At 34.5% G+C, this 16,784-nt stretch overlaps 1 protein-coding gene across 6 annotated transcripts in view; it reads right to left on the bottom strand.

Moving 5' to 3' along the window:
• DMD (dystrophin) overlaps positions 1-16,784 on the bottom strand; it is a 1,043,683-nt gene that overhangs the window by 357,964 nt on the left and 668,935 nt on the right. For all 6 annotated transcript variants that reach the window (XM_054291254.1, XM_054291257.1, XM_054291256.1 and 3 more), the window contains one exon: positions 9,609-9,773. In XM_054291254.1, the coding sequence (XP_054147229.1) occupies positions 9,609-9,773 (165 nt within the window). The remainder of the gene's footprint in view (positions 1-9,608; positions 9,774-16,784) is intronic.

Here is a 16,784-nt window from a genome sequence, read left to right as displayed (position 1 = left end):
AACAGGTAGGAGGAGGAGGAGCAGGCAGCACCACCTCCCTCTGCTCTGTGCCCTCTCCCCATACCCTTCCTTGCATCCCACACATCCTGAGCTCTCCTGCAGAGGAAAGGAGCACCAGCTACAGAGGTTTGCAGAACATGAAGGATGGAGTTGTCTCCTCAGGTTGGAACAGAGCAGATTCAGCTCCTCTTTTAACAGCAGGGGAACTGGAATCAAGCTGAGCATCCCAGGCCATTTGATGCTAAAAAGAGTAAATCATTGCAGTGGCAAAGAATTTGTGAAAATATTAAATGTAAATGAACCCCGTGTAAATGCATACAATGGTAATATGCAACTTATTAAAATAAAGTCCAGAAATGCAAAAGAAGAAAATCTAAACACCATTTACTTGATATGTGCCTTTACTACACTGTGCAGCTTGTTCAACCAGACAGAGAGGAATATGGAGTAAATGTCTGTAAATATCTGTAAATATCTGTGCTTTGGGTATGGGTAAATATCTGTATTTTAATTTAATTAATTTCTTTATATATCTGTATTTTAATTTATTTATAAAATATCTGTATTTTAATTTGAATAATTAATTAATTTCCTCATAAGAAGTTTTGTGTGTACTTTCTGCATTTGCTGCCAAGGACAAAGAAAAGAAAAGAAAAAAAGAAAAGAAAAGAAAAGAAAAGAAAAGAAAAGAAAAGAAAAAGAAGTCAGAAAAAAAAAAGCTCCTGTTTTATGTACACTTTGACCCAAACTAGTAAATGGACTTTTTTCCACTAATTTAAGATTATTTCTACAATCTAAAAGTACTGATTTTAAGAATATAGTAGATAACTAAGAAGGTGAAATGGCTTTTAAAATATAGAATGTAGAGAATATAGAATTTATCCTTTGTTTTCTGGATTACACTAGTCAAACCTCAAAATTAAAGTGCACAAATCCTTGGCAAGTTTCGAGTATGTTCCAGGGCTCCTTTAAGCACTAAAATATTACTGTTCATTTTCTTCTGAAGCAGTTTTGTTCTTTCAAAATTTTGCATTTGCAGTAGGAATTCACTACATAAAATCTCATTGCCTCAGAAACTTAAAATGTTTCAGATGGAGAAAAAAAAGGAAACGTTATTAAATGAAGATTGCTATCAGTAATAAAAGATATCAGAGGTTCTAGATACCTCTTTTCTAGGTCAACAAAGGTGTTTCTGGACTGCAAAACTGGGGAGCAAAGGAAAACAACATGTTTTATTTTGCTAATTGATCAGGGCTGAAGAAATTTAAAATTTTTCAGAAGACTTTAACTGTTTGACTTTACAAAAATACTGATCCTTAGATTTCAAACACTAAATAATAAACAAATAATCCACAGCAGCAGCTAAAATTTATGAGCAACTAAAATCTAATAAGCAATAGCCAATTTGTAAGCTTTTCTTAGCTTACTAGACAACATACTTTTCATTCTTTACATATTTGAGTTTCTAAAATTGTTTTTGGCTAATAATATCTTGTTGACTACATCACAACACAATAAAGCATCTTTACTATGTACATATTAGAAAGAAATTGGATTTATTTTTTGGCTGTAAAAAAGCTTTTAACTCCCACTTAAAGTATTTTTCTAAAGGCTTAACACATCACAAATGTTGCATTGACTACATTTAAAAAATGCAATCTGACTGTAACAGATTGCAAAATGTTAATTTTATCTTAGTCACAGTTGCAGTAGGTTGTAGTAAGAAAGCTTTTACTTCTGATATGTCTTATCCAGTCATTCTGATTTTTATACACTTAAGAAAACCCCATTATTCTCACTCTGTTCTTCAAAATACAGCATGTATTTAACTATGACTTGAAGCTTTCTAGGGTTGTTCCTGTAATCAAGACATCTGGCAATCTCTAATCAAAACTCTTAATGACTTGGGGTCCTGTCATACACAGAATTGGGATTGAACAGGACTATCCAGAAACAAATATTTAGAGGAAAAAGAAAACTGGGATAAATCAAGAAAAAAAGTTGGTTAGATATTCTGAAGGTATTTTCTTATGCTGTCAACTAGAGCAGCATCACTTCCAAGTTCTCCCTTTTTTTCTTGCTACTGAAGTAAACAAATCTCAACAGAACAGTCAGTAAGATGATATAAAGGTCAGTATTTGCACAACTTCCTTGAGCCATAACTTTGGAGCTCCACAGATTGTTGATGCTGTAGGCAAGGCTGTTTCAAAGTGTAAAATATAGGTGTATATCCACATGTTCAGAATAACGTATCCCTAAAAGGTTTAAGTATATTAAATCTGGATGACTGGATCAGAATAAACATTTCAAAGTGCTCATGTATGTCCTTAAATGTTCCATTAAAGAGACAATGAAGAAGCGACTATAACTTCCATTATAGCAACATTTGCCACCTACTTAGACTCTGATTACCTGACTTAGCCAAAAAAAGCTTGTGATTAAAGATAACCCTTTAGGGACCAAAAAATAATTGCTTTGACCACTACAATATTTGTTTTTTGAACTAATGCTAATTAGATACTCCATATTTGCTTACTTGTCTGAATTTGAACAGTACTGATGGTGAACAAACAGGGTTTAGTTTTACTGTGTATTAATACAGTATTGGGCCTCTCTCTAGTTTGTCTAACAAAGCAGTGACAAAAAGATGGAGCTAAATAAATTCAGTTGAGGAAAAATGTGCAGGTTTTTAACTCAACTGTTGAAGTAATTTACCAGGAGATGCGGATGACTGTTCATATGTGGAAATTAGAAACAGTCTTGGCTGGTTTGGTTTCATCTGGGATTTTTTAATTATTATTTTTGAGAGAGGTGTGTTGCAGTTCAAGCAGAAAATAAGGCAGAAAACAGAAAAGATGACTTTATAAAGCAGGTCTGACTGGATGACCAGAGTAGTATCTTCTGACCTTTCTCTGAACCAACTCTACAATTGCTATGCATATCTCAGAGATGACAAATTGTTGACTGTTCAAAGTCAGCTGCAGCATTGCCATACTGCATGCTGGAATTATAAATTTTTTCTGTATAAGTGTTTCATATAATATCTTAATAGCCCAGCAATATTTGTGGGCTTGTTTTAGAGGCTCTTTTTAATTTTAATAGTTTTTGGAAAAAAAAAACCAAACTAACTGGCAAAATGTTTGTCAGTGGTGTCTAGGTTAAAAGGGAAGCTAGAGACTATCCTATTAGAAGTTCATGGATGTCCATGCTTCAGTAATTGCTACAGAGCTTTCTCTGCTGTTAAATCTGCTATCTCCTGCTGTTAGATGGATATCCTACACATTTCTAGCCCAAAATACCACCAAAGTACCCTGGGAAATGTATATCAAAATACTATGAAATTGCCACAGACTTGAAAGAAGCAAGGCTACCCTTAGAGAGCCCAAGAAGCAAGATAAAATTGGAGATAGTGCTGTTAGGGTCAGGAACCAGGCAGATCTGAAAATGCTAAATAAAACTTCCTCATGTCAAAATTCCTTCCCTGACAGACAGTATTTCATGTCACCCATGTTATCCTGCAGAGCCTCAGGTTTACACTGTGGGGATATGGTTGCATTAAGAGTTGAAAAGCAGTCATCACTTCCTAGGACTCCGGTTTACTTATATGAATAAAGATTGTGGCAATAAAACCAGCAAAACCATGGTATTTGAATGCGCAGGAGTTAGAAAATTGACATCTTTAGCTGTGGATTTTTTTATTGACAGAGGAAGAAAAATAGCTAAGAAAAATAAAGTTGATCAACATAAATTGAAAGCAGGACCAGGAAAATCACGGCATTACACAGTCAATAGTATTGAGAGGAGTTACTGTTTGAAAAAAAAAAATTACCAGCATGTAAAAAACAATGACATAGTAAGAGCTAGCTTCACCATGTCTTTGGTGAAAGGTTCTCCTGCCATGGCTGCATCCACTGACTGTGGCTGCAGCACCCACAGCTTAGATACCAACACTGGCAGAAGCTGTATTGTAAACAGAGCTGTTCTGTTAACTACTCCAATCTTTTTCCATGCTGTAATGTAAACAACTGTTGTACTATTTCCTTGGCACCATTTTGTAAAATTGAAAATTCATGATGATACCATCTAAGTTTGTGAAGTATGAATACTAAATCATGCAAAATAGCTATCAGAATGAGGGTAAACCCAGGTCAAAGAACAAACCCAGACAGACATACTGTCAAGCTTGGCAACCGGAGTTATAAAAGACACATTATGAAATATATTCTACATGCATGAAAAGATGGTAAACTGCAAACCTGGAAGCATTCCAGTGCTCACAAGTAGCAGAGGAGTCAAGACTCTCTTAAAGATGTAGATTTCATGCTCTCCCCATGCATATACATGAGTATTTCACAGGTGCAGTCTACATATTATGCTATTATTGGAAATGATCACATCAATGTGGTGAAAAAATATTCAACAAAAAGAACAAAGATCTATCTTAATACTTTACATTTGTAGCCTGCAAATATGCACTTCAATGTTGATTTATTTGGATAGTTTCTTAAATTAAAAATATGTTTAAAGTTGACAGTTTATAGAACAAAACTGCAATTAAGGATGAAAATAATAAGGGAAGAAAACACTAGTACAGAGGTTTTCTACATCCTGAGAATGAAGGATCCTTTCTCTACTCTTATTCAATACATACATTTCTTATGTATTGAGAAATGAGTTATTAAAGCTGAGGGTGTGGGTCCTAATTGTGGCACTACAGCCTCTAAATTTTGGCCAAGAAAATTATGAGGACAAATCATAATGGCATAAAATATATTAGAGTTTGCTGAGCCATACTGTAATTCTTTGAGGTAAGTGTAGAGTTATGATAGAAGAATGAGCTGAAAGGAAAAAAAAATCAGCAGGAGATATATTTTATAGTAAATGCTGTTGCAGAGTACATTATGCTTTCTGGGACTGAATATCTAAAAATTTTGTTTCTACAATTTAATAATGTTCACATTTATCTCAACATTTTTTGCTGCTTTTAAAGCTGACATTTGTACATACTTTAGAAGCTAAGATGTTGCCCAAAACACCAAATGAGAATGTTCCAGGGATTGGAGGACTACGAAGTGACCTGGTATGTACCTTGGTCACCACAAGGTGTTACTCCTCATGGGTGACAAAGGAACATTCTGGACTTGTCCAACCTCTTTATGTCTGCATCTTCAATTCTTCTGGTTTCTAATCGCATTAATGTGAAGTAGGAAAGAGCCTGTCTGTCTATGTATGTTTTTACTAAACCTGAGATTGAAGTGTAGGAAAAAACAGGAATTAAGCATCTGGAACCATGAACTATTTGGCCAACGAACATTAATTCCTTTGGTTGCAAGAGTCTTTAAATAGTGAAAAGTTTTAAATGTACTTGAGGCCCCCACCATTGAGATGCCCATGCTGAAGGAAGACCAGCAGGACACTGTTGGATCCATGGGTGGTGCTATCTTCTGCTCAACTCATCTCTGTCTCCTCCTCTTGCTCACTCTCTCCCTCCCCTCTCCTTTCTACTTCATTCTATCTACCTCACATTTTACAGTTAAATAAAATCTGTATTTTTGACTTCAGCATATGATCCTGTTTGTACCTTAATTTGAGTAGATACATCTCAATAATTAAATCCTAACAATTTTTATTTTAGTATAACTAATTTTCATCCTTCCCTGATTTTTTATGCGGTGACAGAAGTAATGAACTAAAAAGGGAGAGGGCATATGCTCAAGTTATTCAGCATAACTATCCACACTATTAAATTGTGAGCTTTGCTTCCAGCATGGGACAAACTGCAAGGTCTGAGGCAATGCCCAGGCATGGTCGGGGATTAGCACCAGTCACAGACGTAGCAACAGGAACTTTGGATGCAACTCTGTTCTTGGGGGAGTTGGGATTGTTGCTGAAAGGATGCAAGCTCTGCTGCACCGCTCAACCTTTAGACCAATAAATGGTCCTGGGCACTTCATAATTACTAACAGAGATGAATTTTTAAGAGGTATAGGAAGGATTTTAATTGCTCTACCTGTCACCAAGCCCAATTATGTATTGTGTCTTCAAAGTCCTACTTTGTCAAGTTCTCTGTAACATGCAATAATTTTGCCTTTGGTTGCACCCTTTTTACTCTCATAGAATTACTTTTGTGCCACCATTAAAGGTTAACACTGTTGGAGATTTTATTTAACTTTTCTTCTAAGTAAATTTAAGGGAACTCTCATCTCTTTTAAATAGCTGATTTTTGCAGGTAGGTGGAAAAGAGTTATGAACTTTTAAACTGGCATTAATTCAGAGAAATTAAAAGTTATCAATGTAAGTTGTGAAAGTGAAATTACCCAGATATTCTCCTTTATATACTTATTATGCATGTATTATATAGATCAATATTGTTTAAAAGGTTAATCAGATTATCTGATAAGGACCTACATTTATTATACCCCTTGATTTAAGGAAGAAAACTAAATTATAGTTATCAGATTATATTTACATGTCAGAGGCAAAGGTTGCTATGGCTTTGTGAGAAAGAAACCACCGTATTTTGGAAAATTCTTTCAGAATATTGATAATTGGTATTTTAGATGCACTTTACTTTTTATATCAATTTTGAATTTCAGTTACCACAAATTTCTGTAATTGAAATTTGCTAAATATAACTAAAAATGCAAGAAACTTGCTTTAAAATAGGCATATTGCTTCAACATAATATTGCTAACAAGCTAAAGACACACCAGCCATACATTTAAAATAAACACATATCCATGTCCTTTTTCTCTTCTACCTATCCACCCCAAAATGTTCTTACCATTTATTTCAACCTGCTTCTGAGGTCAGAAAATTTCTAACACTCAATATTTTGTGGCTTTTAGAAATTAATAACCTTACAATACTTAAAGTTTGTACCTATTCATGTTAATTTTGGAACTCTTTTACTGAAAAAACAACTTAGAAAACAAAAGAGTAGGGAGAAGAGTTAATGGTTGAGGAGAAAGTAGAACTTTACCTTGCAGGCTTAGTAAGAGTATGAAGAACATTGACAGAAATTTCATAGAAGACAATGTCTCAAGTGAAATTAAAATTAAAATTTGCAAGCCACTATATTAAATCCTATAATCAAAATAGTCTGGTTTTCCTGAGGGATTACATAAATCTGGTCTTTTCCATTCCAGTGCTATATTTACAAGTGTGATGTCGAGTTTTAAACTTCTGATTCGTAGCTTCCAAGCTTTTAGAATGTCCAAAAAGAATATTTGCAAAATTTTGTATCCAGTCTCTTTTCTAAAAATGCTATCACTATGATTTTCATTCTACTAGGTGATCATAAGTGTCACTCTTGTTTCTGAGAAAAGGAGTTATGAAATCCTGTAGGAGATACTTCAGTGTTTTTTGGATATTGGCGAAGGCATTAAAATGGTTGTAGAATATTTATACAGCATCTGGGAATTCCAGAGAAAAAGACACACCCTTTCCATAGGTAGGATGCACACCTTTGTTTTTCAAAGGTACACATTAGCCATAGCAATTTAAATTAGTTTGAATTGCAATTAGGATACCAATTTAAAAATACACATAAATATAAACATTTCAACAATGTTGAAATGTTTATATTTATGTGTATTTTGATGTGTATGTTTGAAGTTGAGTGTAAAGTTGAACACTGTCAAGAATAGGCTGCTTTCCTAAATTGTATCTACTTATTCTTAATGAATTTTGTAGTTATTAATGGTCTTACTCTGCTAAATCTTAAAAAAAGGTTCTGAGGATATAATCTGCCTTCAGAGATAATTAATAAAGTGTCTTAAATGTAAAAATGTCTCTCTATCAAAAGAAACCTACAGTCTGGATAAACCTAATTTAACATCGTAGAGAAGTTAAATCTATGGCTTTTAAAAGCAATCCACATAGATAAAATGCAGATAAGAAGCAAATACACTTCATATGATTACAGTCCTTGTAATAGTAGTAGTCCTTCTATTCCTTAAAGTTCTTACAATCACAGCTAAGTTGTCTACAACCAAAACTGGTCACTCTAAAAAAGTGATATAAAGGGAAAAAAAAAAAAGTGATAAAAAGGAAAGTGATATAAATTTATCTGGGAAGGAAATATGGTGGAGTCTTTCACAGAGAGAAAGGATATTTGAGTTTCTTTGGAACTCTTCATTGCCACCCCACCTCTCAGGGCATACATGACTCCCTCTCTCCATTTCAGGACTACAGATTTTTAATTTTTTTTTCCCCGTTCTTTAAACCATTTTTCTGAAATAGTCTAGTCACATCACTGCAAGATGGAAGAGCCAAGCAGAACATTTCACTCACGATTAGTATGGAAAACTATAGTCCTATATTTTGCAGAAATTTAGGCCTATTTTCATTTTATATAAAAATTCAATGGCAGAATCATTCTAGAAATACAGGAACAAAATAGAAAAATATTTGAAACACCTAAAAATTTTTGTTAAACTACACGAAATAAGGAGTTTTCTTGAAACCAAAATTCCATCAGTCATTCAGAACATACAATGACATTTGCAAAAAGTTACACTAATTTTATCCTTTAGAAAGGGAACAAATGCTATTTCTGAACTCATTCTGTCAATTATAGGACTGCAACAGGACTTGAGATTCAGTGTTTTTTATAATGTGATTGCATGGCTTAAAATGTGTTTGGGCATTAAACCAGTTCCTTAGCAGAAACTAAGTTAAAGTAAACTTAATAAACATGCTCTCCAAAACCACGCATCTTCAGGAGCAGGTATTATTCCATTTCTTCCAAGAGAAGAAAATTTTCAATGTTTTTATTTTTCTTCATTTTACACTGAAAATTGCACCATCAAATTGATACAAAACAAAGCTCAGTGTCATCTGTTTAATCTTCACCTATGTGAACAAGATGCTGAGTTACTATAAACTATAACCTCAGAGATTTTGATGATATCTTGTACTTTAAATATTTCCTCAGTTTATTTGAAGACCATGTATGCATAGATAAAGAGCAAGGCCAAAAGATCTAAGTGTACACTCAGCAGGACACTTGATTCTAGGCAGTATTTTTCACCCTTAATTCCTCTAGCCTCAGTCAATCTGTACACAGGCATATTTTTTATACTTAAATCTATATCAGTGATCGGATTACAAATATTTTTCTCACAGTTATTAGATAATCTCCTTTATTGAATCTGGAGTGTTATCTGTGCAGTTAAATATCTTTCCTTTAAATATCAGAATTGCATTATGGTCCTAAATGTTCTGATTTTCATATAGTCATAATAGATTTAATGAAATAGCTTTAATGGTTCAACACTGATATAATGAATTTTAGTTCACTGTATATTAAAATTTGATGTATTAGCTTTTGGGGCTATTTTTGCATGTATATAATATGGCAAAAATAATAGGTTATACTCATATATCATCTTGGAACCATTAGTTCTAATCAGCCCTCTCACTAGAAACCATTCAACAGAAAATAATAAAATGTTTCCTTAATTCATAGAGCTTTGAACTTCTGGGAACTATTGCTGACTTCTGGCTCAAAGTTACATCATTAATAAACACTATACAGCTGATGTTGCAACTGAATTTTTGACCCTAAGTACTCCAATGCTTTTTTTAATGGGAGGGAAATTTACCTTAATATCAAAGGCTCCTGGCTGACCCACTTTGTTGTAAAGCTCTAGCTGGTTCTTGACAGGTGTTACCCACAATATCACCTGATTTAGTTGTTGATCAAGTTCAACAAAATCCTTTAGCAGAATCTCTATTTCTTTCTGTTTTTCTGGAAGATCTTTGGACACCTGAAAAAATACCAGAAGCCATTGTTTTAGTGAAAAAAACCCACAAATTAGAAAACATTTAATGCTACACATATATACATTTATATAAAATGTTAAAATACAAATTTTATATACTTGAAGAAGAGAAAGAAAAGGTAGACCTAACAATCAAATTATTATGCCAGGTATCTTGAAATTCAGTTAAAACACAGTCTGTCCTAAAAATCCCAGCAAAAAACCACAACACACATACAAAAACTTAAAATAAAATGTTTAAAACCCCAAATTTTACCATCAGGCTTTTCAGTGTTTTTAGTAAAAAAAATGTTATTTCAGTATGGTAATTGTTTTAAAGCTCAATTTCTAATCAGGAAAAAAAATTAAAGACATGAAATTGATCACTTGAATTATAGCTAACCTTTCTTGACCTCTTAAATATAGATCTTTATAAGCATGTTTTCTTATAAGGTGTCTAGAGTTGCCTACTGGATCCATAGATGCATAAGCAGATTCACATAGTGAAGAAAAATAATGAAGAAATATATCCTCAATTTAGATCAGGCAACTTGGTTTTCTGATTTGCATTCAAAGCAGTCAGATTTTAAACTAAGCACATTCTTTTACGCCAACAATATTAGAAATCAAGAATCAGTGAATGGCAGAGTTCAAATCCATCTCTGAAGCACTTTGAGTAAATGTAGGAACAGGTTGGCAATAAATGAGCCAACACAAAGCTCCATGCTGTCTTTCTCAGACTGTTTTCTACAGCTAGAGAGGTGAGGTGTCACAACTCCACACCATGGGCAACATTGCAAACATATCCTAGGGGAGAAACCATCTGTACATTCCAAAAAAACCCAAAAACCCAAAAAACAACAAAGCAGCAAATACAGGGCATGGGCAGATCCAGAACTATAGAGGTTCATCAGTAAAATCAGCCAAGAAATATGGTCAGTTTTCCAGATCAGGAAAAGTAAGGTTTCCTCACGTTCATTTTTTAAAGCATAATTTTTACCAAAGTAATCCTCTTAAAGGTGGCAAAACATGAGATTTCTGTGACACACAATATAAAATACATTCCCTTTAAAGTTAAGCATCTTTAATGGTAGCACCACTATCATATTGCCTGGCTACAGAGGTTTTAGTGCCCTGTGCTTCTAATCCCTGAAATTTTTCAGAAAACAATCAATCCAAGCTCAGAGTCATATAAGCAATGAGTGATACTAAAGCCAAGCCACCAGATGCTGGGAGAATGCAAGGAGCACAACTGTCTCATTACATGTACGGTTCTTTAAAAATTTTCTGTGAGAATATTGATTTGTAGGTTCTAAAATAATTTCTCTGCCTAATCCCTGCATGTGATTTTTTAGACTGTATGGAAGGGGTATTTGTAATTCAAGTTGGTTTGCCACATATTACATTGCCTCCATTGTTCATTATAAAAACCTCTTAACATCCTATTTAATGAAGAACATCCATGAAACAAATTACTTTTACTGTCTTCCTAATATTTTAAAATACAATTTAAAAATATGTTTTAATAGAATTTATTATAGATATAATATATAATTTTAAAATCTGCTTTTCCAGAATGGCTCCAGAAAAGAAAGAAAACAATTAAAAATGCATTCATTTCCCTTATGTGCTAACTCAAAATTTATGCAGACCTTGGCCTAATTTCATACAAGATTGGTTTCATCTTTCTTACAACTTTTGAGTGTTAATCTCTAATGTTTACTAGCTTTAATATTAATGTAAATAAGTTCCACAGAAATACAACTGAAAGAAAATAGGTAGTCATAGGCAGACAAAAATCCAAGCTAACTTCTGAATATCTGAAATTTAAATTAATCTGCTTCCAATCAACATTAATCAAGTATTTTGGGTGTAATATAGGAGAGAGAAAAAAAAATTGTAGAGGTTTTGAGGAGAGGAAGAGAAAGGGGGAAGTAACCAATTATATACTAAGGCATAGTCCATCCAGAGCAGCAGAAGTTGAATGATTAAGATTTGATGACAAGCTGTACTTCAGCCACTGTTTTCAAAATATTTATTTATCCCACCTAGGATGAGAGGTAAACTGTAATTTAAATAAATGCAGCCTCTTCTTACAAATTGTATCAAATTTGCATGTTCTAAAATTATAGCACAAATATAGGATTGCAATATTTTTAATATAAAAATAAAGAAATCTATTAAATCAGTTAATTATATATGGTAGTGTCATCTAATTTTACCACAGAGATAAAAAGAACAACAGCAAATAAATAAAAAACTTTCACCAACTCAGGTTGGGGCTACAGGTAAGTGTTTAACAAGGCAAATCCTTGTAAAACCCAAGTAATGTGTCACATGCCATTTTGTGGGGATCAGAGCCTTAGATTCTGGTTATAAGGGATTTCATTTGCCAGCTCATTGTGGTTTGTTTGGGGTTTTTTGTAAGCTCTGGCATAAAGCCGTCAAGCTGGCTAATCAAATTAGAGCCTGATGAGTTTAAGGTAATTACAAGTCTGCCTATCAAGCCAAGGTACTGTTGCAGACTGTCTCCTGGGGGACAGCTTGTTTCCTGAGCTAATTCTGCAGCTCACCAGAAGCACAAATTGGAAAACCTCCACGGAGTAATGGACATGGGCATGATGACTGGCTGTTCAGATTTATGCCCTTCCTGTGGCAGAGGAGTACATGTGGAGAGGGGCCCTCCAGAACCTTCCCTACTGTTTTACTCACAGTCCTTCCAGCCTGCTCTTCACAGCTCCAGGAGATGCACCCCTGAGGTGGGATTCCAGTGCTGGTGGGAGCCACAACAGTCCCACAGCTGTTGTTTCTGGGCTTTCTGAATGAGTTGGGAGAAGTTCTTGGATGCCTCCAGGGAGCAATGGGCAGCAGCTAGTGTCCCACTTCAATACTCTCTTTTATGTTTTTGCTTTGGGCCCCATCCTCCTTTTATTCACTTGTTGTCTTGGGGTAACATTACAGTGTTTATTTACTTTCATTCCCTTTGGTATCTCATGTCTTTCCGTCCTATTTAAGAAAGACTGCCAAGTTTTATCAGATGGTGGCTGAAGTTCTTTTCTGAGAGTGACAACCAATAGGAACAGTGGCCATAAGGCAAAACCAGCAGCAGAGTGAAAACGGGGCAAACATGAAATGCTTTCCCCAGGGTCTGCCTAGGACTGACACAGGCCTGATGAAGCAGTGCTACAGACTGGCAAGGAAGACAGGGTGCAAATAAAAAAATGAATTGAATAAAACTAACTTCAGTTGGAACATTTTTCTAAAAATCTGGGTTATCCCTTTCAGTACAAATCAAACATTTTCAACTTTTCCTTATTTCACAACAGATGAACATTGACAATACCCCTTGGTTTGCAACCAAAGATGTGAAATAAATTTGCAAGTGGAAACACCAAAAATATGGATTATACTTTCAAAGAAAACAAATCTGAGTTCAACATCAAAGGACAATATAATTTCAATGTTAAGTGTCCAAACATTAATCTCAAAGCATGTGATACTCTAAAATTTTGTACTTTAGTTCAAGTGCTAATTAAGTAAGATTAATTGGAAGCTTAGTGACAGAAAAATGGGAAAGATTTAAGCTCTAAATGACAAAACAGCAGAAGAGCTTAATTTTACCAACTGATACTGGTCTTCACAATATTCAATTTTATTCTAATCTGAAACTATCAGACCATTTCCCACATATTAAATTTTACTGCACAAGTAGCCTAAACAACACAGTACTATGCTGATTCTACCCCTACCCCAATCTGATTACTTTGGTGCCAAACCTTACCTAAGCTCATACTGGCAGTTTATATCACCTTGATCATTTCCCTTGTTCCAATTTTCCACTGCTATTTCTCATTTGAGCTTTATATTGTTATTTTTCAGTCTGCACACAGTTGTGTGCATGCACTATGGGAAGGATTAGAGCTCTGCAGATGCAAAGGAATATCAGTTCTTATGATAACAGGTATAAAGGGAGGAATAATTTTTATAAAGTATGTCACCTGATGTAAAATAATAGTCTGTTTGCCTATTGTGTTTAATTCTTATGAATATCCAGAAAGTAGATTCAATTAATGCAGTATCAATTAAAATAATGGCTGTAGAGTTACAGCTCAATCTTTTAACTCGAGAGCAATGCTCAAAATGAAAAAGTTGAAACTAATTAGGTAGAGACAGTAAGTAAGGAATATCAAATATTGGGGAATAGTTTTGCAAAAGACAGAAATGCTATTGCAAATTAATTAACTTGATGACATATTACTAGTTAGGCATCATTATAAATAAAAGTAAGGAAAGCCACTGAAATGACTTGTACTTATTATATTTCAAGTGACTGATGCCAGATTTCAAACATCACTTCTCTCTCACAAATCAACCTCTCTCCCTGTTTACCTGAAATGATTAAAGAGAAAATAATGCAGTTATTACCCAGATATTTGAGAATACAGATGAGGACATGCATCTCTCCAACATGTAATTTTTCCAAAAAGAATATGAAGAATTTTCTTAGTGGTAAGTGGAGAGCAAAGAAATCCCAAATCCCATCATTTTAACAGCAGTGAAAATATGTCAGTTTCTTCCTCCAATACTAAAGTACCTCTTTTTCTTGCTATCTACCTCACCAAACTCAAAGAGGACAGCACTTATAAACAGAGCTTATTTTGAGGAATCTGAGTGGATTAAAATTTAGCTATCCTGATATGGGTAGTTGCAATAAAGAGGAGCAAAAGTATGTGGTGGGATATCTGTGAAGACTTTCAAAATTGTTATTTTTGTATGGCCCCCTTGGGAGAATCACTTAGTTATACAAAGCACTACATGAAAATAGGCTTCAAATATAGGATAGCTGACAGTGTCACGTTTTAAAAAAATCAGAATTGTTTGCATAGAGAAAAATGAAGTATTCTGTATGAAGAACTGAGGAAGCTTTCTGTATGAATTTCTTTGCTTACTAAATGCAAATCAAGCAGCAGCTTCCTCTTAACCATTCCATTTCTGAAAAAAATGCAAATATTAGGAAAAGAAGTGACAGTGACTGACTACACTGCAATCAGCCCAGAGCACAACTGGACTGAAAGCAGTTTGATATCATCCAAGGGAGGACTTGGATAATAAAGAAATAACTGAAGTCATAACAACTATTAAATGCAAACTTCAATTCAGATTTATTGATAAATCATAACTGACACTTCCATAGCACTTGTAAGATGATTACATGAAACAGAAATTCTTACAGCCACTGCTCAGAAAGTTTGATCTGCTCAAAATCACCATCCCTAGAGCATGTACTAAAGAATGATTTAAAATGGAAGAAGGAAAAGTTGATTTATATGCATCATTTCTTCATGAAAAACAATCAGTGTACAAAAGAGTTTCATATAAGTTCAGTTTAGGATGCCATTTAGTTAATTAACTGAGCCATTTGCATTAGCAAACTCAATATTGACTTTAAAACAAAATCCATGTAATTCCTTTAAACTCATGAATATTTATCAGCCAGAGTGTCTCTGACAAAGTTGGAGTAAAGATTTTATTATTAAGGGAAGATTAAAGCAGGCTACTAAAAATATGTATAGAAGATTTTATTTGCTAAATATAGAAGAGTTTTATTTGCTTTTTATCTACCATTTCATGTTGCCTTGCAAGGCTCCCAGGACTTGACCTTGGCAAGTGTTTATTTGGTCTTGTTTTTTTCAAAATCTTCTCAATGGAATATTTGTAATATTCTCAACTTTCATTTTTATTAAAAAAATCTTTTTTTTTCCCCATGAATGCAGAAAACTAAAGCAGTCCAAAGAAACAATGCCCCAAACAATTTTCTGCTTCATCTGGCTGTCTAGATTTTTAAGAAGCAACCAAATACTCCCCCACCTCAAAGACTTGATTTGTTTTTCTTCTATGGTAATATGATCACATATATCACAGTCTTCTGAATATCTTTATTTTTATATGTAATACTTGTAACTAATTGTCATTCATTCTGCTCTCCACTCTCAGCAATTCTCCTTTGTCAAGGACATTTTTGAGCACAAGTCCCTCTACCTTAAATCTCTGCTAAATAATCTAGCCCAAGAATATCTTTTCTTTATCTTTTTTTCTTATTCAGTTCCTGAAATCCAAAAGCAGCCACAAAGGCTTTAGAGTCTAGCTCTTTCAGTAATTCTTAATGAAGGATATTCTGACAGAAAAATTATTTTAAAATAAATGCAATATGCCCTAAAGGTCCTTTCCCTGGTTTACAGCAGAAAGTACCATATATATCCCTCAGGCTACACACAGTTCTGGGAGGGACAGCAGTGGTTAAAGACTTAAATTTAGGATTTTGCCCATTATGGCAAAATTGTATAAAGAAACTGTGACCACCAAAACCCACTCCCCATGTGAATGTGCTTCCTCATGGGAACTGGACTGTGAGCTAAGCCACCTGATGGGAGCTTGAGGTAAGATAAAGGTGATACTATTGTCCTATTATCTCAGGTCTAGGGAGAAGTAAACAAGGCTGGGAGGAGAAGAATATATCCACAAAGAAAGCCAAACTTAGCAGTTGTGCTGAGAATCAGGTCTGGATTAATATCTTTTAATATCAGGTCAGCTTAATATCTTTTTAATACTGTGGCACCTAAAACTGTCCCATGCACTTGAGGTGAGGCCCCCGCAGAGCAGAGCAGGACAATCCCCTCCCTTGCCCAGCTGGCCATGCTGTCCCTGATGCCCCAGGACAGGGATGTCCCTCCTGGCTGCCAGGGCCCTGCTGGCTCACACCCAACTTTCCATCAACCAGAACCTCCAGGTCCATTCCCACAGTGATCCCACTCCTCAGTCTGTCTGTACATCCAGGGTTGAGGAAAACTTTATTTTAGACTATTGCATTTGTGGGAATTTTAATTACATAGGCATGTTGCTATACAGACAGGTCTATTTAATTAAAGTATAATCTTTATCTTGTAAACAGCAAAGAGTAAAACATTGATTTTAAGCCTCTATGGTCCTTCTTAATAGAGATGGATGAAAAACTTGACA

Source organism: Melozone crissalis, unplaced genomic scaffold, assembly GCF_028551555.1.
Source record: "Melozone crissalis strain CALT ecotype California unplaced genomic scaffold, PUWL_Pcris_2 ptg000090l_1, whole genome shotgun sequence".
NCBI lineage: Eukaryota > Metazoa > Chordata > Aves > Passeriformes > Passerellidae > Melozone > Melozone crissalis.
This window is presented reverse-complemented; position numbering and strand designations above follow the sequence as displayed.